At 41.5% G+C, this 27750-nt stretch overlaps 1 protein-coding gene across 1 annotated transcript; it reads right to left on the reverse strand.

Moving 5' to 3' along the window:
* On the reverse strand, positions 1-27418 carry mpp2b (MAGUK p55 scaffold protein 2b). The gene is made up of 12 exons (XM_085360550.1): positions 27328-27418; positions 16977-17077; positions 7928-8080; positions 7541-7696; positions 6637-6864; positions 3651-3782; positions 3465-3567; positions 2375-2443; positions 2107-2268; positions 1764-1966; positions 1324-1452; positions 1-177 (listed from the first exon to the last, which is right to left on the reverse strand). The coding sequence occupies exons 1-12, from the start codon at positions 27416-27418 to the stop codon at positions 1-3; spliced, it is 1704 nt and encodes a 567-aa protein (XP_085216676.1).
* Between the last annotated feature and the right edge of the window lie 332 nt (positions 27419-27750).

Raw genomic sequence — 27750 nt, forward strand, 5'->3', positions numbered from 1 at the left:
TCAGAAAACCCAGCTGACAGGCACCCACTGGTGCTCTGTCGACAGTTTCTCCAGCGCAAGCCGTAGACTTCGGAACGCCGCCTCCAGGCCGTCGTTTATGATGCAAAGGTCAAAGTAATGTCCATAGGCTCTCTTGATGCGCTCACTCTCATCCACCGTCCTCTTTAGTTCTGAGTCCTGAAAGGAGTGTGTCAGGGAGAAGTGCTTTAAGGACAGAATTGTAAACACTGTTAAAGCTACTGACACCAAGGGAGTGGACATAATGTTAAGAAACCAGAGAACTTTCACGACCCACAGCGAGCAAATCCAATATATATTTTTCAAACTGCAAAAATCCATGCAACAACAAGTCATGGTCATAAAGTTTTTACAACTCTACCTGATTCAAGTCAATTTGATCGGTTTCTCCTTAAAGGTCACCTCTTTGGGCTGCTTCCAGCGAGGTTTCTATTTCTAAAGTGCTCTCTGGAAATCATGCTACGACCTTTTCCCCATTTTGGTGTGTGATGCAGGTGTGTCCAAACAGCTACTTTTCAACTAAAATTTTATTTTGTCAGAGCAGACAGTCACAAGAGTCTCAATCTGGTGAGTAGAGTGGGCAATGACCAATGATTGTGAAGAAAACTCCTGCTGTGTGAACAGTGTGAACCACAGTTTCTGCTGCATGTCCTGCTTCAGATACTTCCTCTGCACTGATGACCTGACCCTGGAGGACAAATGTGCTCGCACAAAATGACAAGTGTCCTTGGTGTGTTTCTCCTGACCTCAGGCAACCTGCCTTCAGGCTCGGACACTCAATCGAAGACTGAGGTTTGAGATATGATCTCTGTTAACATGAAGGATTCATTTGATACAGAGTGTGATGTTTGCTTTCTGAACAAATTATAGGTCCAAAGTGAAATTGCAGCACACACAGTTCAAATGTTTAGAACCTGTCAGGACTTCAGGTGAGCAATTTAAATATACCAGCGGCAGTGGAAGCGAGTGCACCAAAGGAGCACATAAAGAAAGCATTAAAGTCAGTTTAAATAAGAAATAACTTAACTAAATAAATAATAACATGTGTTTTGGGGTGGAAATGTGCAAAGACTTTTGCTACAAGTTTAAATATATATTTCTACATTGCGCAAAAAATTACCGGAACACATCAAATGTTTTGGTTCAGATGTTGTCAGATCTTGAATGCTCCACCAGAGTAACTGATATGAGCTGTTTCCAGCAACACAGGGGTCGCATCAAACCATAGAGCCAACAGCTACATCTCATTTGTTACTGTGGGCCTCTAATGATCTTGGTAGAGAACGAATGAAAGCACAGACTTACTGTTAACTGTTTTGTGACAACTCCTGACTCAATTGCCGACCTATTCATAGCTTTGAGGACCTCAAAGTCTGGGGCTTCGATGAACACAACGTAGGGCAGGAATTCAGATGTCCGCAGGACTTTAATAGCCTTAAGAGAAAAGCAGAAACAGTACAGATGTTTTACAATCACTGCATCCCTTTGCCGCAAATGAGCAAAAACACTCAAACAAATCCAATAGAAAAGCTAAGAATCCCATTAAAAAAACACCTGCAGCGTCTTCCTCTGACTTAGTTAATAAGATGTGTAAAAATAATTATCTGAGTGGATGCAGATCATTAAGAGATCCTCTTGGATAAACATTGATGAAAAGACTGAAAGCAATTCAGCAGCCACAAGCTGTTCTATCCTGGAGAAATTAAAGTGTAACCAAATAAAGAAGGTAAAGCTGTTTCCTCTACCTGTGGGTTAACATCCAGGATGCAGATCTTTCCTGTTTCTATCACATCGTGTATGGAGCTGATCTTTGTGCCATACAGGTTCCCGTCATACTCGCCGTGCTCCAGGAAACGCCCGTTTTTGATGTCACATTCCATTTCGCTGCGGCTCATAAAGGAGTACATCTGGCCATCTCTCTCATCCACCTTTGGTTTTCTAGAGGTGACTGGGTCATTGCAATAAACAGAAACATCTTGGGTTTTTTTTTAAACTGATCTGCACTAAAGGTTCAACTTCAGCTACAACAAAAACCTGCTTGTGCTTTTACTGGTGAGTATGGCGTCGTGTGATGATAGCTTTACTCACAGGGGATTGTGGTGCCATAGCGTTGGGGATCTGACACCAGCAGTTTGTTCTTCAGGCTACGACGGCCGACACCCTGAGCTCCGATCAGAACCAGAGTCTTCCTCCTGAAGGGCGGGACTTTGGCAACCTCCTCGTAGATCCGCAACTCATGACGATCAAATTCTGATCAGGAAGTAATAATAAGTCAAACTGAGACAAGAAAAAATAAAATAAAATAAAAAAATCACAAGGTAGTGGATCATTTTGCCCAAAGCTCATATAAAGTTACCTGCATTCTTGGTGGTCAAATACATCATCTTTTTCTTCTTCTTACCCACCACTCCTGCACAAAGAGGACCTGAGACAGAGCAGAGAGAAAAGCAACATCAAACCTTCAACCACTTAACAAAATACTTCTGAAAACACTCCAAGAGCTGATGAAAATGTAAAGCATGGGAGGGTTTTACAGAGACCACTAGATGGCACTGTGCGCCAATACTAATTAGTTGCATACAACCAATCTGCTGCCAGGGACACCTGTGACTGCACGATCTGCTGACCGTCTGTGCGGCAGATTATTTGGCATAGGAGAGAGTATCTTCTAGAAGGAAAGTAATACTTGGAATCACGAGTACTCATATACTCAGTACTATCCTGATGACAAATTTACCTTGTCAAAGTAGGGCAAAAAATAATTGTGACTTTGTTCTGAACAGCTATAGTTCTAATTATTAAATATTGTGTCCCAACTATATAGATCAGTGGATAAACATTATTGTATCAATTTCCAAATGTTTCATTCTCTCTCTGCTGGTATATGTGGAAAACATGCTGATAGACAGCTGTGTCCTTCCTGAGCTCCAAGGGCAGTACAGTTGGACTGTCATCTTCCTCTCCTCTACAAGTGAAGGGTATGCAGCTGGCTATGACTCACCACCTGTTTTGTTGCCACTGAGCAGAGCAGAGCAGTCAAATCTAAAGAAACACGGCCTCTTTTCACGCCACGTCTCATGAGAGGAGAGATCATTATTGATCAGATTTTATGGACCGTTGTCTTATCACCGCTCCTCAATCAAGCCTTCTTGTCGAGGAGGGGTAGCGCTTGAATGTCAGACCCTGCAGCTTAATAACCAACAGATTGGATCAGGCCACCTGAGTCACTCCGATGCTCATTACCAGATCAGCGCTCTCTGACTGAGGAGCAGACTGAAGAGGTGAGAGGAGGATGAGCGAACAGCGCCAGATGAAGCACTTGTATGATATGGAGAGGAACAGATGTTGGCTTTGTTGCCGGGGTGTTTGTGCAGTGAGGAGCCTGTATCGAATCTGCATAATGAGAAGCGCTTCTCTGCTCTGCTGCATACCGCTAATAGGTGTACCTGTAGTAGCGAGCTCCAGATCTCTCTTCACAAAAGCCTTCCTCTTCTCCTCAAGTAGCTGGCTTGGAATTAGACCTGCGCTGCCACCTTCTATATGACAGGCCTACGAAGGGGAAACGCACATGAAGCGGCTAACAAATTGAAACATCTTATGTGACTAAAATACGCACATGTGGCTGTACTAACCTGCCACCAGTTGAGGTCCTCCTGGTTAAAGATCTGCAGAATGTCCCCACTGTTGAAGCTAAGCCCCGCCTCCTTACATGGAATCAGGTTATCATGAGACGGGTCGTAATCAAAGTGACACTTCACAAAGGCCTGAATGAATAATTACATTAGAGAGAGGGAACATGTCAGTCAAACCTTTTACACCGAATATAGAATCGTGATGCTTCCTGTGTGTACACGTGATCGGCTTAGATGGTCTGGATGACCGACTGTCCATCAATATGAAACAGCCCTAGCCCATGTAAAGCCTTCCCTATCTCCCAGCTCGCTCTTCCGACAGCTCAAGCCTGCAGGATTCAGCTCATAAACCAAACCATCTATCCCAACCCCCACTGATAGGACAAGGAGTCGATGGACTGAGACAAAAAAAAAAAAAAAAAAAAAAAAAAAACATGGAGAAAAAGAGGGAGAGAGAAATAAAGAGAGAGCCAAAATCTGTAGCCATGGCAACCATCCCCTCCTCCCCCCTCTGCGCTTGACGTCGTCTCTTTTCTGAACTGATGCATGAACATAAAATGGGCTTTGCCATCCTGTACCGTACTGCCTTTGCGTGCGTGCGTCCTTCCCTCTGTAAGGACACGACAAACGCATATTCTCCTTTAGCCAAAGCGAGCTGTCAGTTGAGTTTAGTCGCCAGCGTTACAACCAAGCTCCAGGCCTGGACAGCTGGATTACACTGAGACTTCTGGGTACAACTCTAATCGTAGCATCGACACCACATACGCTGTGCGTCCACCTACACAGCTCTTAACTGTGCGAGCACAACCAATCATTCTTTAATGTCTCCTGCGCACAGATTTCTCTTAAGTATTTAAGTAGGGCAGCTTTCATAGAAAAAAGGAAAACTAAACCCTCAACAAAGCGAAGGCTTTTAGACCATAATGTATGCCGGAGATATGTATTCTTACAAAGAAATCTGCATCTTTTGAAATCCATGAAGAGCTATACCTGAGGATAGACTCTTCTGAGGTGCTGAATGGAAAGGAGGTGATTTCTCTTATACATGAAGGCCCTCTTTCAGCAATTTTGCCAGACTGAACGCTGTCTTTTGGTGCAGGGTGCTATCATCCTAATGTGTGAAATACTTCTGTTCTGTAAGGTTCTGCTACCATCGTAAAGATACGCACAAGGTGTCTTTTGAAGTCAGTGCCTTGACACATTAGAGTGTATAAGGGAGGGATGGTGATTTGTTGGCCGTAGTCTTTTCAAGGAGTTTGTTTTGTTTTGTTTTTACTCCCTGCTGTTTTGTTTACTTTCATGTTCAGCTGCTGGTCTGGTTTTTACACCAAAACTAATGAGGTTAGGTTTAGAAACAGATCGTGGTTCTGGAATAAAACACACCCCTGGAATTAAACTTACCTAATGAGTTTAATTCACAGACAGTATAAAAGACAGGCACTGGTTTCTGAAGTCATAGAGTTGAGTGTTTCAGACATCACCATGTTGGTTTATGCTATCTGTGGTTTAAACGTGATACTATTGGTCCTTTACAAATGTGCATGTGTGAAGATGAGAGTGAGAAACCCGTCTTAGTGTGACAGTAACCTGATGCACGCACTGAGGCCAAAGCATCGCTTGTATTTGATTAATTAAATCCCGGAATTAAGAAATAGACAGAAATAGACATTTTTTTCACACAAATCTAGTCAGAAACAGGTGTCTTAAAATTTTGTCCTCATGATATATCTTTTTCCTCAGGAGGAAAATTAAACCAAAGATATTAAAGTTTATTCTGTCATGCATGTCTGAACCAATAAATTAGGAGATCGTAAGCTTTGTAAAATCACAGCTTTCTTCACACTAAAGGACTATAAAAATACATTTCTAGTAGGTGGTGAACACAAAAACAGTTTAACTGCAAACTATCTTTATAGTATAATCTCATATATAAGCTGGATTTTTTTTCACCTATACAAATACAGGCCGTTTACCATTTACCATTCTTTTCTTATAAACGATGTTCTTGTATATGTTGGTTAGACATAAAGAATTTATTTAGTCCAGCTTCTCAAGATTCACTGCATTTTTCCTCTTCGCAGAGGCCAATCAGTAGCAGTGTTGTGTACACTGCATCCTCTCATCCTTGCATCCTATTGGCAAAAATTTACCAGGCAAGATAACCTTTCAATTTCCCCTCAATACTAAACTCGGTGAGCGGGTTTCAGTTTGATCAGAGTCTGATTCTTAGAAAGCTAATGCTCATCAGCTAACATAACCAGAGGAGAGCACTGACATCAACTAATAACTAAGCACTACACCAAGCAATTTCCTGCAAACATTTGATAGTCAATCAACTGTGGCATCTGAAATAATGAAAAAAAAGGCAAACATATGAAGGGGATCCTCTGCGTTATAAGCTGCCTGTGAGATCTTTCTCTAGCTTGCTCATGACGATTTCAATTACAGATCCATTATGCATGGGTGCAGGAAAACTGCTCTGCATTTGGATAAGTGACAAAGCTGTAATGCACATATTAAAGCTAAATAGCCAGTGTTATCTAAAAAGTCCCATTATGGTATTACATAATGATTACATAATGATTCCTGGCACAGCGTGCAAGGTTATAGATAGCAGGGTGGATGCCAGGGAGGACATTAAGTGGTGCTTACTGATGAAAATGACTGTATACTTTTAAATCAATTGAATCTTTTTATGCAATATTTATTCCACAATGTATTCTACTTTAACAAAAACAGAAGCTTAAATGTGGAAGATCAAAGCATTTCGAGCACAGAAAGTTCCATTAAAGTGTCCTTTTTATATTTATTTCCAGCTCCAGTTTGTGCCATTTAGGTATTTTGGGGATCTTTCATGTGTGATCAAAGAGCAACAGCTATGATGCAGCAGAGTTTGCAGAACAAGTTTTAACTGCACAGATTTAACTTGATTTGAAGCAAAGCTTGAATCGGGTTTGCTTTGTAAACACTCCTAAAAATGACCGACCTGTCTAGGTGTGTGCGGCTCCTGGTAGCTGGGCAGGATCTTCAGTACAACGCTGCCGCTTGCGTCCTTCAGCATTTCCTGGAGGACTTTGGGGTCGTTGCCGACCTCTTTGCCGTTCACCTCCTTGATGATGTCGCCAACATGAAGCAGACCTTGCTGGTCAATCATGCCACCGTGGAGGATCCTGGCAATCACCAGCTCGCCGCTCTCTACTCGAAAAGTCACTCCCTGTGCACATGTACAGAGTCTCAGTGTAATAATTATTTTTCATGCGGGCTAACTAGAGAAGGAGACCCAGGGGGACAGCCTGGCAATGTCCTCCACTGTAAAGTGGTTTAAGAGACGAGTGGGGGTGAGTGTTTAATTTAATTGTGAGGGATGAAGCCAATGGTAAAATCACTTGAGCTGAAATTAGGAAGCCAACAGATGCAAACATATCTACTGTTATATTAGAAAGACATTTAGGCTTAAAGAGATATATTTCAGGCTTCTTGCTTTAACATTGAATCACTATTATTGCACCTTATTTTTCTTTTTTATCTTAAACTAATGTCTCGTCACCTCTGACCCGTGATTGGTTGATCCGAGAAAGATGGCAGAGAGTTTGTGTGCAGAAAGTGAGACAATAGGGCATCTGGCAAAGTTATCATCAAATTATCCGTATGTGCCTGCTCACCGTGGACATAAATCACACTAATTTAGCGCTACAATGCCGCATAAATCTGACTTTTGTCTCTTTTTAACAATGGTAGAGAAAAATCTCATTATACTGAGTGCATATGCTCCACCCAAAGCATAAATCCTCCACTTCTCTGGGGTGTTTTATCTGCTTACAGTTTATAGTCAGGCTCAATCCAGCCTTAATGATTACACTTTGCAGGTTTTCTTTACTGAGCAGACTTACCAGGTGCTCACCAGACACCTTACGGATGCCGACCATCCTGACTGCGTCTGGAGGAACCGGCTGGTTGTTGAGGGCTGCGTCCATGAATGAACAGGGGCTCGGTGGTGGAGTCTCATAGTTTTTGGATGCCACAGAATCATGAGTCTCCAGGAGGGACTGTGAACATACCGACAGGTGATGTAATCACACATGAAGACGTAATACACATTACATAAACTGCAAAAAATTATCTCGTCTTGCTCTCATCAGTGAGGCTCTGCCATCAGAGCAACAAAGTACTGCAGCTCCAGTAAGGGAAATCATGTTTCACGAAGCTTAAAAAGCTAGACAAGTGCTGGTTTATTCAAATTAAAATTTGATGTGAGGGATGTGTCGTGTTTTCCAGACCTGGAAGTGGGGTTCCTTCAGGATGCGAACAAGTTCATCAGCTGCCTGGCTTCTGTTCGCGAGCGGGCTCAGCTCTTTGAGGATGTCCTGGACCAGCTCCACATTGTTCTCACGCACAGCTTCAAGCTTGGGTTCCTCAAATCGCTCATGAGCCTAGGATTCGATTAATATAAGACAGATGTTACTCCAGGCTATCCTTCCAATCTCAGTCCATTACCTGTCTCTCCTATTACGTGTTGTGTGTATTTTCCACTGATGGAGCAAAACTACACAATCTCCTACTTTATTTTATTTTTAATGAGTGCAGCAAAGTAGCTTGTCAAGTTACAACAAATTTAGCAAAGCAGAAGTAGCAAAGAGCACAATAGCAAACAAAACAAAACCAAGTAACCTCAATCCAAGCTCCTGCAGAGACAAGCGCACAGCCTGTGTTCATAAATGGTGACTTGATGATACAAAAATAAAAATAAATAACTACAGGCACCAAGTTGAGCAGAAACATGTACCCTGCAGGTTTTTCAAGGTATGATGTGAGACATCAATATTTCAGGGAGCATTCATTTTTCACTTTCCGCTCCCCTGCTGCTAAAGATAGACGTACACAAGGTCTCCACACCTCTGGCTCTGAGTGAGCAAACTTATCATGTGACTCTTGACTCTAGGTTAAACCTCTCTATGGTACACCGTGCTATGCTCTGCAAACCATTCAGTTGCTACAGAACTTAATTACATGCAGACTGTTTTTCAAAAACCAAATGCAAATGCAATCATTTACAGTGACACAATTGGCAACTGCACACTAACCGGTGCTGTGCTTGTAGATTCATATTGTTAGGCAATCCCACAGAGTATTTGTGTGGTGGGACTGACTACTACCCTGGCAGCTAAAATGTTTGTTTGCTGAGGATGAGATGAAGGATCCATGCCGGGGGACAAGAAACTTACACGTAAACGCACAAACAGATCCACAGATATTCAGTCAAACACATAAATCTGTGTACTTAACTACACGGTACTACACACAGAGGGATACAAGGTTTTATCTTCAGGCATTCGAGCAAGCACGCAGCTCTTTTCTAACCTTAAGGAACAACATAGTATGAGCAGAGAGTAGAAGTAGGAATAACTGGTATACACACAATGCGATTGACACAAAAAAAACCAGATCTGTGTAAGTGAAGAAAAACATCTACTCTGAAAACTGCAGTAATAACACATTTATTCTCTGGTGATGAGTGGCATTCCTTTTAGAAGTAATTTCAGCACAGTTAAAAAGCAATCTCTTAGATTATAGTATTACCTAATGATAAGAGTACGCAAGAAAACTTCCACATAAAATAAAATAAATTTTAAAGAAAACATTGCCATGACCTTACCTATGTGTTACAGTGTCCATCCTACCATTCATCTACTTCTGGAAATCCTGACTTAACCTGCAGAGCGAGCTGTCATTGGCAGCACCTCTTCAATCACATGCCCAGCACGCAGGACTATTAATTCCCCTCAGAGTGACAACTCAAGCTGACCTAAAAGCTATTCGCTGCAGTTTCAGAGATGCAGCAACAGCAGCAACATTTTATCCCTCTGGCATAAAATGATGCAAATATTGCCACATGAAAACTCTCTGCCACCTCACTAACTGACCTTAACAAGCCTGCTAACGCAACCATATCCACGAGCTCAGCAGAATGCCTAGAAGTCATGGACGGAAGTAACAAGTAAGAAGAAAATGCAGTGGCATGGTTACAGTAACAGACTGCTTATTTTAAAAAGTAACTTAATAACTTAAAGTTCCTACTTCACCTCGTCTATCACATTCACAAACTTGGGTGTCAACGCCGCCTGCCCACCCAGCCAGTGGCCAACAATACCCTGCCAGCCTTTTATAGCTGAGGGGTATAAAAAGTAATCTGAGGAAAAGAGTTTCTCCTTTTTCTTTTTCTTCAACTGCAAGTGAGTTAGCATCGCTTTATTTGACCTTCATACATTTAATAAGCACCACCATAGTAGGTCAGGACTCTTATGACTCTAAGTCAAATATTTCTAAATTGGCCATCTGTGTTAATCCTCGAGGATGGATGGATGGATAATCCGTTTAGAGCAAGCCCATGTTAAAATAAAAATATTCATATTTGGCTGAAGTGTACCGAGACTCTATCCACATTTTCTCCCACCCCTAGTAACCAGTAGTACAACTCTTTATCTAGGCTTTTCAGCAATCAAGGCTAATGAGCACTGGTGCTCTAAAGACAACCAGTTAACAAAGCTGGCGCAGCAGTGTTACAATTATATTAGTCTGTAAAAATTCACTCTCTCATTTTTGCCATTTTACAAGCTGCATGAGACAATTTCCTTGCCTTTGCCTAAGATATCAGCTGTAATTCAACAGGACCTCTATGTCAGCTATAGAAATAAACATAAACTGAATGCCAGGTTTGTGAGACATGAGGACCTTATTTTAAAATAATCCCATGCTATAGCACTGTTTGGTCCATTTACATTAATCTGTTGTTAGGTGGTTGCCAGGCAATGTGATTGCACCATATTAAATCACATATATCATTCAAATATAACAATTTTTTATAAGGTGTTACAGGTGCAAAGATGCTAAAAATTGGTCAATTTAGCCTGTTAGTGGTTGGTTGCTGGGCAACACAATGATGCCTTAATATCTAATATAGATTAGAACCTTCAGGGTCCCAATATATATCACTGTGTGCCAAGTTGATGGTGCAGGAGGTCATGGATAACCACAGAGCCAGAGATTTGCTGTATTATAGAAAGATACTTTGCAGAAGCCATTGTGAGTAGTACCAAGGTTCATTATTTCAGAGCCACGTGGCATTGTTTTACCAAGACGCCGCAGTCTCATTAATAGTCTGAACAGGCGGCATGTGACGGCTTAGAAATTAGATTAAATATCACGAGGTACAAAGCTGAAAGTGTCAAAGCAAGCGTCGGCTCATTTAGTCGCCCTAACTACTTTAATAGTTCCGACTACTCTGTTAGATAGAGAGCCAGGTGCTGAGTCAGTACCACAAAACTGATAATAATGAAGCGCTGCAACTGAATATTCGAGCTTCAGCTCCTCTTATCAATATCTGCTAAATGTCCTGTAATCATGATTCTGATTCTTTATAGAACTGTGGGTTGTGCTGATTGCATTGTTCTGTGCAATTAGCATAACTGCAGCCACCGTGCCATAAGCGTGCACACATGAACACTCGCTCTATCGTCCCCGTCTCTCTGTTAGCATTTTCTCAGTCTCTCAGCACATCAAGCAAAAGCTCGTTAAGTGTTTATAGATCCACCACGAGTCAAAGGGAATCCACCGTCCAGGAAATCCTTCTTAAATCCTTCACCAAGACTCACAGCTTGCATCAGATGAATCTTTTATGAGGATGCTCATCAATACACTGGGACTGTATGTCTCTAAGACACTCGGCACAAATAGCAGGGTCATGCTCTTGCCACGCACTCACACACACAAACATGCCTCAAAGCATACCAAAAACGAAGCAACAGAAAGGGACACAGAGAGAGAAAGGATGCAAGGAGCATCTCCCTGGACAGAGAAACAACTTCAACTTTACTCTTAGCAGCACAAATATAAGGAAAAATTAACTCTCTGTCTATACTTTAAATTACATACACTTTTTCCTTGCATGTCTTTGCAGTGCACAACGGGAAGCTTTTTCCTTATCCTCCTGTTGCTTGGGGAAAAAAGTCCAGGTTTTTAAAAAGGGATGAGAAAAATTCTGCTCTTGGCAAGAAGTGGGAGGGGAAGACGTAGTGAGATGAAACTGCGAAAAAAAAACTGTCTGGCACCACTCAGCTCTTCCACTCAGCTCCATTCACTTCAAAAAGCTATACCCTGTACCTCCATTTGAATAAGAATGACCTAGGGCTGGTTTTGCATGAGGACAGCTAAGAAATTGCATCTCTCATCATGTGCATGGAGAGTACTACTTTGTAGTTTTTGAGAAATCAGCTCGGTTATTCAGCCATGCAGCCCATGTGCAAGTATACATCGTGATGATTGAAGAAATGCAAGGATCCACACTAAGGCATCGTAGAGAAACAGCTGACTGTCACTAAAATCAGGCCTATGGAAAAATATCCAGTTACTGAATTGTTGATGGCACCTGCTCTATTATTGATACAGTAAATATTTTACCAGTCTAGACAAAAAAAAAAAAAAAAAAAAGACTGCCAGTCATGTCTGAATTTTCTTGGACAAAAGGATGATGTTGTAGGCACGACTACACTGATTTTCTCTCTCTTTAATCCAAACGCAATCTGTATAAACTGAACATGTTTATTTTCACTGATGACAAAAAAAGAAGAGTGCATGTAGAGTAAATCAAAGATGTTTCAGTGGCATGGCAGCCTTTTTCATCCTTGTTTCTTCTTTGCTGTAATACTTTAGTAGCGAGTATCACAAGGTGTAAGGTTCTCCTTTTACATTTTAGATTTTGGAAGTCTCATTAAAAACTGATGAACGCTGAACGCTAAGTCTAGCAGATTGTTTAGTAGAGCAGCAGCTCAAACCAAGGCTGGATACAACCAATTCCACAGTCATATTTTTGTCACATTTCGCAGTGAAAGAAGAAGGCATCAAAACATTCTGTGTGTGAAAACCACACAGGCATTATAATGTACAGAGAGCTTGTCAAGCCTATGCAAAATGTGCAAGTGAGTCATTTTCAATGCAGTAAATATAAAGAGAGTTATAAGGAACATGTCTCATCTCTTATAAGCACAGCTTTTTGAATAAATAAATACATTTTAAATCTATGTCTAATCTAATCTACTTCATGTTTTTAGTGATCATTAGAGTTGCTACTGCCATCTGCACTGAATAAATCAAGAATACGTGGGCTGTTCCCTTCATGTGTGTTGTTTAAATGACTGACAGGTTTGAAAGAATAGGAATGCTAATACTTCTAAAAAAAAAAGAAATATATGTTTATCTGTTATTTTTTGTTATGTGCAGAGACACATTTAACCTTTTTGTGTATTTTTGCATATTTTCTGGAATCCATTCAACCTGCTGCAACAATGAAACGCCTAGAAACAAGCTCCACCTGTGCCAACAGTGAGGTGTGCGTTAGCTGGGTTTAAGTTTGCACAGCATCAACAAAATTGGTTCCTGCCCCTGCTGAGCATGCTCAGCTGGCTCTCCCAATCTCTATTAATGGGAGTGTTTATGAGGCAAACAAACTTTAATGGCCAGTATCTTGTTCTCATTTGTCTCCAGTAAGGGGGGCAAATTCCTCAAAATATTAATGTTTATTCTAGCTTTCTGAATTAAACTTCAAGCACTTCAAACCACTGAGAGAAGTTGTAAACCCCAAATTTAAAAAAAAAAAACATGCTAATAATACTGCTAAGCAATAAAGAGAGGCTATGTGTGCTTCGTAAAGAGGTAAAATTTAAACAAGTAGGCAGGTACAAAGTTTTTTTTTCTAGTCTTCTTGCAATCCGGTTGTTCAGTGATGACGCGACGAATCCTACTTCCGGGTCTAAAGTAGTCTGCGTTTAATATGGCTTTTGTGTTGTTAACATGTTTAATGTTATGTATTTTCTTCTATTTGATCTCAAAAAGCTCCTAAAACAGTCAGTGATCACTGTTGACCTCCCTCGGCTTTTATTACCGCTAATCATTTATTTAAGCTCAGTTTTTAAAACCTTAGGGTGTAACTACAGCCCAGCCCATGCAGCAGTATATGAATGACTAACCTCGTATTGTGGATGGATTATCTCAGTTGTTCTCCTGGCTGAAGTTTGGTCCTTTTACAGCATCCTGCCATGCGATTACATTTGTTCCTGACCACCGAGAACACTCACGGTAACTTTTATCGAGTGGAAAAAAAAGTTAGCTTGTTTATATTATGCTAACGTAGCTGTGTCGCTAGCGGTCACGCAGCACATCATTATATACCAGCTAGCCCAACTTCAGTAACCCTACAAACGTTACTGCTGTTTAGTTTTCTGTCTTCATTTATGCTGGAAGTGATAACAGAGCTGTACGTTTTAATTTGTTTCCAAAACCCCGCAGTCAGGACATGCTATATTGTATTTAGATAGAAGCTAGCGAGCTAACTCCCTGCTAACTTCTAACTCCGTTAAATGTCATAAATTCCGTTTTCATGGATGCCTGGATGTTAAACTCAATTGTTACACCTGGTAGAGCAGAACGCTGATCATTTTATTAAAGATGAAAGACTTTAGACAGTTTTTCAACTCTCAGTAATGCCACAGTGATCGTTTGATATATGGACCTGCAGCGGAGTTTAGACCCAGACACGGCTAGTGACGTCAGACTGAACAACCGGATAGGAATTCTAAAACTCCCATGAAAAGTCAAATTAAAACATGCTAGTAAATCCATCCGTCCCTTCTCTTCCGTTTATTGTTATTAAAGTTGCGAGGGAGGAGCTCGAGCCTATCCCAGCTACCAGATTGCGAGAAGCAGGGTACACCCTGGAAAGGCGTCAGCCTGACATGGGGCTAGCACAATAATAAATCAATTTGAAATAATATTCAGAATAGAATTGTGGGTGGTTATTAAAGCTTAGCTTTTAATGTAGTCCACAAAAGTTTCCAGTTTTTCTGAGATTAATCAGAAAAGCCATGCACAGTGAATCTTAATTTCTTAAGTTTTAGATGCTTACCTGGCTCGTCTAATTCAGAAGAATCAATCTCTGTGCTAATAAACTGACAAACTCTGTTATTTTAAGCTTAGTTAAAATAACAGAGTTTGGATCTGGTTGAATAGTCATTTCAAAAATGTACTGACGATATTTTAAAGACTTAACTCCAATACCCAGGTAGCTTAGTAACCAAAAAAAAAAAAAGAACATGGCAAAAATGACTTTTAATGTAACAGTGTTAAAGCTTTTCATAGGATGTGAAAATTTAAGAGAAAACACAAAGACTTGGCAGCAACTCTGTGCATTGAGGCATGTAGAAACTGCTGAAGTTCAACCTGAGCATCAAAATGGGAAAGAAAGCTGATTTTAAGTGACTCGAAATGTGGCGTGGTTGCTGTTGCCAGAGAGGTCAGAAAGTGCTGGTCTACTGGGATTTTCCCAACATTCCCAGCCATCTCTGGGGTTCACAGAGAATGGTCTAAAAGAGAGGAAGCGAGCAGCAGTTCTCTGGGCGTAAATGCTTTGTTGATGCCAGAAGTCAGAGAAGAATGGCTTTTAAGAACATGACAATGAGTTCAATGTATACCACAGTCGCCAGATCTCAGTTCAACATAGCACATTTGGGATGTGATGGAATGGGAAATTCACATCATGGACGTACCCCCAACAGATATGCAGCAACTATGTGCAGCTATCATGTGAATATCATGTGACCAAAATCTCTCAGGAATGTTTCCAGCACCTTGTTGAATCTGTTCTACAAAGAATTAAGATATGTTTAAAGGCAGGCTAATGACTATACAGAAATAAACTTCTAACACAGAAGTTTTAACATTTTATTCTGTGTTACTGAACTCAAAATTATAAATATGCATCCTTACAATATTGGTGATTTTTCTCTAAAACAAACTTGCATCTAACTTAAAATACGTCCCCAATGTTACCACATCACACAGACATACACACTGTGACACGAATGACCCACACGTACACACTGTTAGTTACTCGTTGTGTTATATATGCAACTTTTCAAGATTGCTCTGTACAATTTTTCACCCAACTTGTTACTGGCACAGCGGTCCCAGGTTGCAACTGAATTAGCACGACTGATCACCAAAATATGTCCCAGCTGCTCTGTCAGTCTTCTGGCACTTCCCACTGAAGCCACTGTTCCACCACTTCCCGACTGAGGCCGGGGAGCCATCCGGCCAAGCCGACTAACCCCCACCCCCAAGTGGTACCCCAAATACTGTACCTACATACATCCAACTGCGCACTTCGGGTTGGCAATGAGCCCCTGCCTCAGACACTCCAGGACCCCAGCCATCCACTGCACATGCTCCACCCAGGTGTAACTATGGATGATGGATCATTCAGGTAGGCCGCAGCATATGCAGCGTGTGGATGCAGCACCCGGCCCATAAGTCACTGGAAAGTGTCTGGGACTCGAAAAAAAAGAAAATTGGAAGTGTGGCAAAATGGTACAAACTGTACGGATTGGAACATGCTGTCTTTTCCTTGGACTCTGGAGACAAGGGAATCTGCCAGTAGGCCTTGGTTAAATCCAGTGTCTGAAAAAGGGAGCAGTGCCTAACCAGTCCAGGAGCTCGTCGACCCAGGGCATGGAATAAGTGTCAAACCGTGACACTTGATTCCTCTGTGGTAGTCAACACAGAACCCTATAGACTATGGGGCTACACCATCCTCATCCTCATGAATGAACTTACGAATCATGAATTTTAAAGTCTTATTCAGCCAATCCACCAGCCCGTCAGTCTGAAGGTGGTAGACGCCAGTCCGAACTGATTTAATGCCCAGTAATTCATACAGTTCTTTTACTTTCGAGACATGAACGATGTGCCATGGTCAGTCAGTATCTTTTCGGGATGCTGACTCGAGAGATGACCTGAAACAGCACCTGTGCCACACTGTTTGCATAAATGGTCTGCAGCAGCACTGCTTTGGGATATCACGTTGCATAATCCACCAGAACTAATACAAAGTGATATCCACCAGTGAAATGCCCCGATGAGGTCCATGCCAATGCGGTCATATGGGACCTCCATTAATGGTAATGGGCACAATGGTAATGGTAGTGGAAAACCACTTCCCAGCAGCTTTTAGGCACCAACTGGATGTGTTCATCTTCCGTGCAAGTGTCACGGCTCACTCGATAAAGCCTATCTGTGATCAACACAAAATGCAGGTAGGTCAGTGCTGCGTCAGGGAGCGCCACTTGGCCATTAATTCTTATCACCTGTTCTGAGCTAAGAGTTTCATCACAAATCCACTGCCTCACAACTCCTCTGCAGCAGAGCCGCAGAACACATCCACGCCACACACACACATTTCACACACTTATTTATGTATTTATTTATTGAAGTCATTCTCACCACTGGGCTCTCCATGATGCCTTTGAGGAAGATGAGGTCCAGGTCATTGGCAGTTGTGGAACTTGTGCTGTCACTCAGTGTGTCCAGGGCCTGATGCATGGCTATACAAACATCAAAAAAAGGAAAAAGAGAGAAAACACACAAAAAAAAGAAAACAGAGTTTATCTCACTCTACTACTGTGCTACCTTCCACTGCTACCCATGGGAAACAGACTGAACAGCTCACCTCAAAGACAAAGGGAGCACATATACAGTAGCTCATACTTCATTCGCGAGTGAAAGAAGTCTGGAGGGAAAGTGAGCAGAAGGGAGGAGGGGAGGAGGGAAAGGAGGAGCAGCCTCACATCCTTTCCCAAGCAATTTCACCTCTGTCAGTCACTCTGCTCTTAAGTCTGTCACAAGTGGCAGTATCTTTCTCCCACAACTCCCGACTTCCTCCTTCCCTCTCTCCTACACATAAGTTCGCACACGCACACACACATTCACACACTAACTCGCTCCAGCTATACAACAACACAGCTGCTGAAGTTGCTCAGCGAATAAACATTTTTTTCCATCAGAACACTGTTTTACAACTTGGATAAGAATAGATTTTAATAAGCCATAACTCAGCGGTCTCGTTTTGAAATGAACTTTCTGGCTCGTGGAGAAGCTTCAGTGAGAAACATGAATGCATGAATGCTCCTCTCTCTCTGTGATGTAAACTCAGACTGCTAAACCCTAACCAATCAATCAGCAGCCGCAATGAGACATCAACAATTCGATGGCGGTCAGAGAAGGTTCAGTCTATCCTTAAAGCATTGCTTTCGACTTACACTCTGACTCCTACTGGGAAGCATTAATCACAGCAGACATGGCTGCCAGAAGAGTGGGTATTTTCGCTAACAGGGAACAGAAATGGTCTAAGTTGGTAAACAGACACTAAGGCCTTTGTGTCAACCCAACACCGGTTCTTAATGTTCGAGATACTGGCAGAGCAGTGTCCCTGCACATATCCAGCATGGCTGACTTCAAAGCTCTCACCACCTCAAAGGCTCATATTAAGATGTGACTGATCAAATAATAGGGCGGCTATTTCCTTTTGTGTTAAAAGTCTGTGTCCCAGTTTCCTGGAAAAGGTAGAAGACTGAGCGTGTTCTTACTCTGTTGAATTAAAAAACCAGAGCCCAACTAATACAGCATTTTTAAGACTGGTTATTTAAAAATTCAACTTATCAGTCACTATGTTTTTCTTCCAGACACATTTAACAGATCCCTAACATTTGTTATGTATGTGCTTACTAGGAGAATAGGACAATGCAACTTAAAAGAAATCTTGTTTTATTGTCACAATAAGTTGCGGATGATCTGCTAGCACCAGCTGGCAGTTGTGTTTATGGCATTTCAAATGCCTGTCATTAACAGGGAAGTTGCAGAGTGCCCTCTAGTGGACAAACAATGCCACATCAACAGTAATTACACGATTGAAGGGTGTTTCTTCACGTTTTTAATTTTTGTTTACTGGCTGTTATGAACGCAGATACTGATATATCTCCCATAGTTAACATCAGCTGATATAATAGCTCCACCAATCGAATGATCAGGCTAAAAATAAACAAACAAGTAAAATAATGAGAGAGCTAATACAGCTATCTAAAACGAGAGCTCATAAATTCTAAAGTAAATCGAATTTTGTTGTTAACAACAGCAGCAACAATGCAATTAATTGGCATAAAACGCATCGATTTATTCTTGTATAACTAACAGCCATACTTTTGTTAAATATATAATTTTACAATATATGCCACACCATATAACAGAACTCTGCAGACATTAACACCACATTAAATCTGTCCTAAAATAAAATTGATTTTTGATTTGATTTTCCACCTTCTGAGCTGTGAGAGCAAAAAGAGCTACAACACAAACACGTGTAATAAAAAATAAACCAACATAAAACAGTAAATACATTTATCAGTGAGCCAGGAAATATCACATAATAGAAAACTTCACATTTTTGTTGCCCCCCTGAAAGCCTGATAACAATGCATGCAGCTGCTCCATTGACATTACACAATAACAAGAGTCTTAAATAATTTTATTAACTTACTTAATGCTATTTAATTTTATTTTTAATGCTTCAATGCTTGGTTCTGGCTTCACTGCACACTTTTTATTGATCATTAACCATAAAAATTTAGGTGTCCTAGTTTCATTTTAGTGAAGTGAAGCTCAGCATGTTCGCTAATTCATTCAACTTAGTTCCATATTTTTCCAAATAAAACTGGCAAATGGCTTAACAGTGACAGATTTGAGATATTTAGAGAGTAGCCACAAACCTATTTTTGGTCTACTTCTGTTAAGTATTATTAAATGCACACTTGAAATACTAACAAACACATTGAGAGCAAGCTGTTCTTGTCTCTGCCTATAGCGAGAAATAAAAGGTAGAAAGGAAGAAAAGAAGACAACGGAAGACCACCTCAAAGATTACACAGTCCATCGGTCCTCTTGCCCAACAATTTCACAAGTAAATTAAATTAATAATTTCACAAGTCTTCCGCAGTGGAGTCTTTTTTCTCTTCCCTTTTTCCCTCTAACACCAGCTCTGCTCCAGCAGGAGAGTTGCCAAGTTTGCGTCTGGCAGAGAATATCACACCAGCAGGCCTGGTTTACAGGTCCTGCATAATTCTCTTTAATCATTGCAACTGTACGCAATTGTTGCTGTCACATCGGCCCTTTCCCCAATCTTAGTTCATCTCTGCTGCGCCCAGACACGTGTGAGGATTTTTATTTCTTTTAGTCACATGTTTCACTTCCATCTTTTTTATCATCTTTTCTAGCTCTCATCCAACTTGTCACTGGCTGTTTTAATACACTTACACATCAGCCACTCTAACCATCCTGATAAAACAGACAGCTGCTTTACCAAAGCGTGTCAAAGATTTTACACAAAGTCACAAAAATATCACAAACTGGAAATGGTTTTGACTCACATTTAGGCACAAAGGAACCATCAGAAAGTGTGAAAAGGGCCAACGTTTAATAATCACACTGCGGAGTATTACTGGAATACATCTATTATTCAGAGAAATTATTAAAAATCCAACTTGTCCTCTTTGGGTATCGTTGCCTTTCTTCTATGTCCAAGTTTATGCACATAATTCATGATGTATAACAAGCACTATAATGTAATAAGCACTGCTTCCCCTATTTTTCATGGTGTGCATCAAAGCAAATATCACAGAGACGTGTCCACAGAGATAAATTTCACCCACCCAGAAGAATCAGCCACCCACGTGGTGAAATCCATATTTTTTTAAATCACAGTGGCTTTTATGTTGTTTTTTCCTCTTTTCATTTTGTGTTCCTTTGTGTTTTATGTGATTTTCTTCACAGGTCTTCAAAAATCTCTCAGTGCTCCTCTTATATACAGAACACATGTTCAAAGTACGGCAATTTTTCTTGAATGAACTGCAAAATCTGCTTCTAGTTACAAATGTTTGACCCTAGTTTTTTTCTTTCCCCCCTTCCTACAAGTGACATTAACAGTGTTCGCATAATAAATTATAGTGCTATAACAATGTAGTGTAGTAGTGTTGTCACTGTAGTCACTGGGTAACAGCTTGATTGGTCTTTCCTCTGGTGCACGACCCAACAGGTCTACTGAAGCAACACGAGATCCAGCAGATCTATCACAATAAAGTCCTTGTTAATAAATGTTCACTGTAATGCTAAATGACCACAGGGCCTGGTAGGAGTTTGTTTTGTGTTAACAGTGTAGTGCTGTACTATTAACAGGGAAATGGGAGCACATCAATATGAGAAGTTGTACATATTAGGCTCAAACAGAAGGAATTATAAATTAAAGTCTTTAATAAAAGCCCCCTTCAAATAAAGGCCTTGATACTTTCTGCAGGTGAGGTAAATAAAAGCTCCAGCTACTTCTGTGGAAGAAACAAAAAAACCCACATAAATTAGACACTCAATCCGTCAACGAGTCCAAATTGCATTCACAACAGGCCTGACAGTCGTTTAGTCTGTACTCAGCTTAAGATAAAGTATTCATTGGCTTCTTTTTATACTGCAAGCTTCTCTTTCAAACAACTTCCTGTTTAGCATTCAGGTGGAATGTTTCATCTTGTACACCACCACTGTCACAGCAGTCCTGCCTTGCAAAAACCTGCCATAGAGCTGCAGCGTATTACTGAATGCATCTCTCTTCTGCTCACGACTCATTTCAGATTGAAGTTGCGTGTCGACATTTGTGTATTAATATGCTACGTGCCTTTTTTTTTTTTTGTCCGTTCTGGGGGCCTTTACAGGTGAGAACTCAGGCGAAAGTTATTTTTCGCTTCGCTGAATCCAAATTGCCTCTACCACACACTGTAACTTGATAACATTACGGAGCTTTCATTTAGCAGGTGAGGGCTTAAAAGCACAAAGGGGGACTCAGGTGTGCCAACAGACTTAACCAGCTACAAGCACATTATGCCCTCTACTCAATCTACTCTTCCAGGGAAAAAAAGCTTCACGCTTGAGCAGATTTTCTCTTTGGAGCATTTCACTATTTTACATTTGCTGGATTTATGGATAAACTCCTGAAGAAGCAGAATATTATGAGAAAACCTGAACATTTTAAGGAAGTTAAAATGGAGTGATGGCTGATTTTTAATATAGGTTTAGATGAAAACCCAATCTACAGTAGTTAGCAGCCAAAAAATTGAAAATTATAACATGCTGTGGTGGCTCCCTGCAACCGCCTCTCAACAAAGATTGCCAAGATACCGCTTGCCTGCCTCTGCTACAGCAGGGGACGTGTAATTAAAGGAAACTAAATTAAAGGTGCTTTTGTCTGTTAAAGCCTCATCCGAGCGCCTGCTCACCTCCAAGGAGAGTTACAATTAAACCCAATGTCACGGACGCAGCCAAACAATCTGGGCTGTTATTGTTTGCGTTTGGAGCACAGCAGGGTGCAAGGACCTCTCAGTGAAGGTTATTCTGTTGCTATGGAGCAGCAGGGAGAGGGTACACAGAGGGACTGCGGGAGGGTGGAAAAAAAAAAAAGGAAGGAAAATTTGTGGGAGATGCAGATGTGTTGTTGTTTCACTATGTGGAATCCTCACGGGGTATTACAGTACTCACAGAGGAGTACAGTGTGCAGCTGACTCTTTACTCCCAGTTGTTTCTAGCTGTAAAAACAGTCTGGTCTGCTTAATACGCCTGAGATACACAATGTGTTTTAGAATGCAGAGCCAGATGAATAAAAGTCAGTTAAAGGAGCTCTTTTGGCAACAGGTAATGAGCAAGCAAGTAGGTTATTTTTTTCTAGCAAATAGTAGATGTGATATTTAAGGCATCATCAGCAACTAATAATAATAATAATGGATTGCATCTATATAGCACTTTTCTGGAGACTCAAAACGCTTCCACATTCACACACTGGTGTGAGGCAAACCACAGTTGTAGCCACAGCTGCCCTGGGCTGCCATATCGTGCCATCAGCCCTTCAGGCCAACACCAGTAGGCGGTAGGGTGAAGTGTCTTGCTCAAGGACACAACGACGAGGACAGACAAAGCTGGGGTTCAAACCAGCAACCTTACAAGATACATAAGGATAAGGTTACAAGATGAGCTTCCCAACCCCCTGAACCACGGTCGCCCTAACCCTAGTCCTGTGTCTTTTTATAAGACTGATCACCTCTTAGACCCCTGACAGCCAAGAAAAGAAAACAAGCAACAATATTTTTAATAGAATAGAGTTAAGGGTAATGACTAAGACCTCACAGGGTTAATTCTACTTCAAAATATGGGCTTTTTTAATTTCAAATGTGGATTGAAATTCAGTATAGCTTTTAAAAGGACACTTAAAGTCCGTATTGGCAAATGCCTGGCAGTGACAAATCAGGGCACTTGCACTGGATGAGGTAAATGTTTAGGTTCTCAGTTTGCACAGCCAGTAACAACACCGGCTTTGTCCCGTGAAACACAGACAGATTCCTGAAGAAGCTCATTGATATTCTCATTGTCTCCTGGAAGAGCTGCTAGAAGTCGCTGCAAGTTGCTGGAAGTCACCTCTATAAAAAAGAAAATACTATTTGGCCTTGAAAGACATTATTAAATACTTTTATGTTGCTTTTAGATTTGATTCAGTTCCCAGCTCTCCAGCTAAATATAATTAACTATCAATCCCTCAGGTAGCAAAAGATAAATGTTTAAGACACTGGTGGAGAATGATATTGGATTGGAATATATTCCATGCGGTGTGTACGTGCTAGAACTGATGAATCGTTAAGGCCGAAGCATTCTATGAATTTATCCCAGTGCAATGGGATTCATGAATATTTCCAACATGACACAGTGTTGCAGCTTGAAGCCCTCTGAGTGCAATCAGTCTGATGAGATTCCTTCAGGAACAACAACACAGAGCGTACAAACTACAACTAAAGCAAACAGAATGAGCACACAGTTGGGGCACGCGCACTCAACTCTGAATTATTAAGTCAACATCCTCCTCGTGGAGTCTCACTGAAAAAGAAAACGGGTTCGTAATGAGGAGGTGTAATAATGTCGTCTGGAGCACGTGTGTGCACAACAATTGTGTAATTTACTTGCATGGTCAATCAGCATGGGTGCGTTTGTTTGTGTGCTACTTGTAGAGACTTGCCTGTAAATAATTAGATCTCCTCGTTAAAAACATAATAATAACTCCACTACATTAATGTGGCTGCACACATAATACACAGTTCTAAGTTTTGGACTTAAACATCACAATGTGAAATGAAGGTAGTGGGAAAATAATCAGCACCCACAGGTGTTGTCACTTCCTGCTGATAAGGCCTCTGCTCAGGATGAGATTAAGTGAAGCAGCTGAATTACATGAAGGAATTACATGAAGCATTAAATGTTTTATATAAATAATGCTGCAGGGACCGTGTGCCTGTGTGTGGGTTTTTGTGTGTTTTAACAAGTGTCAGAAATTCCAACTTGTGATTCTGACTCTGGTTTTTGCATGACAGAGTGGTTTAAAACAGGATGCAAACGCAGCACGCGTATGGTTAATATCTACTTTCCCCAGATTAAAAGAGCAGTGAGTCAGATCCAGTGCGTGCATGCCCACAAAACCTGGTCATGGAGTAGAGATTAAGTGATGCACAACAACAAAAAGGAGTGCCCTACAGAAACATAACTGTATAAAAATATAAGTGGATTGTTTCATCAATCTCAAATAAGTAGTTTTTTGTAAACTTCCCCATTCTGGTCACTTTTGGCAAAAACCTTTAACATCAGCTATCCCATCTCTACATCAGCTTCCTGTTTTTTCAGTGCCACTGTCTCCAAACCATACATCATAGCAGGTCTCACTACCAATTCGTAAACCTTACACACTGTCTGTTGCTTTGGATGGTTGCCCTCAACTATTTAAACTCATCCACCTTTATTACCTCTACTCCTTGCATCTTCAGCTTGCCATCAGCCTCATTCTCATTAACACACATGTATTCTGTCTTGCTTCAACTGACTTCTACTCCTCTTTTCTCCCATACGCCCTTCTACCTGTTTTCTACTTCCACTACAGATCACAGTGTTGTCTGCAACCATCACTGGGACTCCTGCCTAACCTCATTGCTAAAAAATCTTAACTGTAATAGCTCCAATGAAAAAAAGCAGAAATGTCAGGGGTTATTTTACAGAGATATTTCACTAAATGATGTTCATTTTTTCAAGGCAATTGCTATGTTATGCATTGTTATCAGCTTGATAATGGCTGTATATTATCCTTGCTTGACTTTAAAAAAATTGTAAGTGATCTAACAGCTATAACAGTGTAGGTAAAAGTCCTATAAAAGGCAATCCTTCCAGTGGAAGTAATCATGACCTTCTCTCTCTAGGTCCCAGATAGCCAATCAGCAGGATGAGGGACTTTTAAGCAGCCTCCCTATCACCATGGTGATGCTTGCTACAAGCTGGCATGCTATGGATGCAGGTCAGATCGCCTTATTAGCTGTATGAAGGTCACCAGTGGAGACAACACTTGTGATATTTGTTGACATTTTGCAATTGGACAGCAGCCCCTCCTCCACCCCCCATGACCACAGAAACTGTCAACAAAAAGATGATTTTGTGTTACGTCCCCCCCCGTCCCGTTTGGTTCTTTTGCAATCAGAATTATTGTCTATATTTTATTTTATTTTCACTTGCTACACACGGGACAGACATGACTGGGGGAAAGAAAAGGGAGAAAGAAAGAGAGGTAGGGAGAGAAAAACAGCGGGGAAGAGGAACGGTGATAAAGGGCAAAAAACAAAAGCAAACGAAACAAACAGAGAGAAAATACATACATCAATCACCTGGATCACCTGTTGAGAAAGAAAAAAGAGAAAACAAGCAAAAAAAAAAAAAAAAAAAGAGCAATATAATAAACAACATCATCGTGACGACCTATGTGAATATAACAGTAAATACTAAATATTGAATATTATTGTGCAGCACGTAAGATCGACAGCGCACAGTGTGCTTTGAGGTAGCAGCCAAAAAGGGCGTCGTTTGTGTCTGTGAGCACCCGTGTGTACACCTGTGAGCGTGAGCGCGCTTGTATTCAAAAGGTTCCTTCGTGTAATGATCTGCTAGAGGGTGTGGGGAGCCATAGCCCCGTCCTCCAGGGCATGAAGCAGCAAATGGAGGAGATCCAGGCTCCAGACATCCAGAGACACTCAGAGCACAAGAGACCAACAGAGGGGCAACCGTGCCACTCTCCCGGAAAGAGCTGAGGAGAGTCCCAGATGAGGGGTCACTCAGCAGCCGCGGAGCAGAAGCCAGAGGGGGTTGCAGTGACGTGCCCGTGAGCTCTGCTGGCAGCCAGCTGTGCCAGAGTGACCGAGCCCCAGGGCCGAGGGCACCCCACTCAAAAGAGATGATTTTGTCTTACGTTCTCACTGTAACTAACCCTAATAACTTTATGAATGTATCTCGCTGTACGCAGGCAAGCAGTTTGAGTCAAACCGTACATCTGTTTTCTTTGGCAACAGTTAATGAAAGAGCAAACCGAGATCATCTGAGTGTGATACGGATGAAATAATTGCCAGTGTCACCACATTATCGAATACTCTCCGCCACAACCGTATTAAATTGTCCCTTTCTGTTGAAACCCGGCGATTATCTTTGACAGTGTAATCTTAACAAACACACTGTACTCAATAATCCATCATCTGTGTTTGAACACTGCTTCATTAGACCGGTAGGCACGCAGAATATTCCTCCAATAGTGTGAGAGTTTGTGTACTGTTCTGCAGATGTGTGGAGTGTGTGTGTGTGTGGAGAAAGGGTGGAAGTGAAAGAGCCGGAGAGTTATCTGAAGGTTGTGAGTGTGACACTTCCAAGCGTGCTGTCTCTGATCAGAACACCGCTGCATATGAATGACCCCCCCCCCCCCCACACCCACTTACTCACCATGAATGTACAATGCACTGGAGGTCTCTCTCTTTATCCTCCTTCTCTGTGTCTCATTCACTGTGCACTGATAGACAGGATGCAAATGCATTGACTGAAAATATGATTCATTACGGCTGTCACCGCTGTCGTGTCAAGCTACACACTGAAAAGCCGAGGATATCTTGCAAGACAGTATACTGTGTGACACAAATTAGACTTGGCAATGATGTAATGATGCTGCTAATTTAACATGACAGCATCAAATACTTGTTTCAGTTCTTATCCCCCTCACCTGATATCCACTGTTTAGCCAAGACAGGCAGCCCATGCATGGACCACAGGGACCCACGTGAATAGATACGAACACACACTCGCAACATATTATTATGTGGTATACAACTTTATCCAGTATTAATGAATTCCATGTATTATAAATGGGTTGTGTGGTACTTGTCACTCAATGCTGTGCTAGCAAACATTGTCTGGCCACTATCATCCAGTACAACAAATTAGCTTTTACACTGAGTTTTTTTTTTTTCTTTTTTTATTGTGGCATCTAAACTGGTCTCTCTCAGTTTAAAGCTCCTCCTTTCACAATCTCTGTAAATTAAAAGAGAAAAGAAAAAAACGGACTCTGTGTTGAAATGATGTGTTCTAGTGAATAAATGTCTTTGCATTCTGCTGCCTGGGATTCGTCTAAATCGCATGCTGCCCTGGGTCCCATTCTGTCTCTGCTCATCGTCATCACAATCTGGAGACATGAAGCAGCACATCAGGAGCAGGTACAGTATGAATTCAAACACCAACTGGTCCTCAACCACCAACATTATAACACTGAATTGGTTGCTGATTACAGCCTAACTAGTAGCAGCACACACACCTGAACTGCTGTAAACAATCCCTATATTGCTTCGCGGCAGGCAAGTTCCTGTGTTCTTACCTTCTCCCTCCAGCTTGATATCCAGGCCCTCTAGGGAGTTGGCTGAGTCCCCCTCCTCCAGGGAGAGCCTTCCAAACAGGCTGCCAGCCATAGTGAAGAACACCTCACTACAGGACACACACACTCTCTCAGTAACACACCCAATACTGTATCAGAGGCAGTCTGAGAGATCTTCCTCTCCCTCTCTCTCCTTATCGCTCCCTGATTCCCTCCTCTTTCCGCCAAAATGACTCCTCGCTAACGGCACCTCGCCGCTCTTCCCCTCCCTCCCTCTCCACCTGCTCTTGACGTGAATGTGTATAAGCTATGCCTGGCCGAGCGTCTTCTCCTCAGCATGAATGAACGGAGACGAGGGAGGGCTGGGTGCATGTGGAAAGAAAGAAGGTGGGGGGACGCGAGAGGAGAAAGAGAGGAGGGAAGTGT

This window comes from Diplotaxodon limnothrissa, linkage group LG8 (genome assembly GCF_057381915.1).
Source record: "Diplotaxodon limnothrissa isolate DT_005_m linkage group LG8, D_limnothrissa_male_GT1.1, whole genome shotgun sequence".
Taxonomy (NCBI): Eukaryota; Metazoa; Chordata; class Actinopteri; order Cichliformes; family Cichlidae; genus Diplotaxodon; species Diplotaxodon limnothrissa.

What these genes read in the sequence shown, in the direction of transcription:
- mpp2b (XM_085360550.1), bottom strand. Translation starts at nt 27,418, where the DNA reads ATGGCTGGCAGCCTGTTTGGAAGGCTCTCCCTGGAGGAGGGGGACTCA. An exon ending in TCTGGAGCTCGCTACTACAG is followed by an intron (nt 2,444 to 3,464) that starts GTACACCTATTA and finishes GCTCTGTCTCAG; the next exon opens with GTCCTCTTTGTGCAGGAGTG. An exon ending in CTATGGCACCACAATCCCCT is followed by an intron (nt 1,967 to 2,106) that starts GTGAGTAAAGCT and finishes GCAATGACCCAG; the next exon opens with TCACCTCTAGAAAACCAAAG.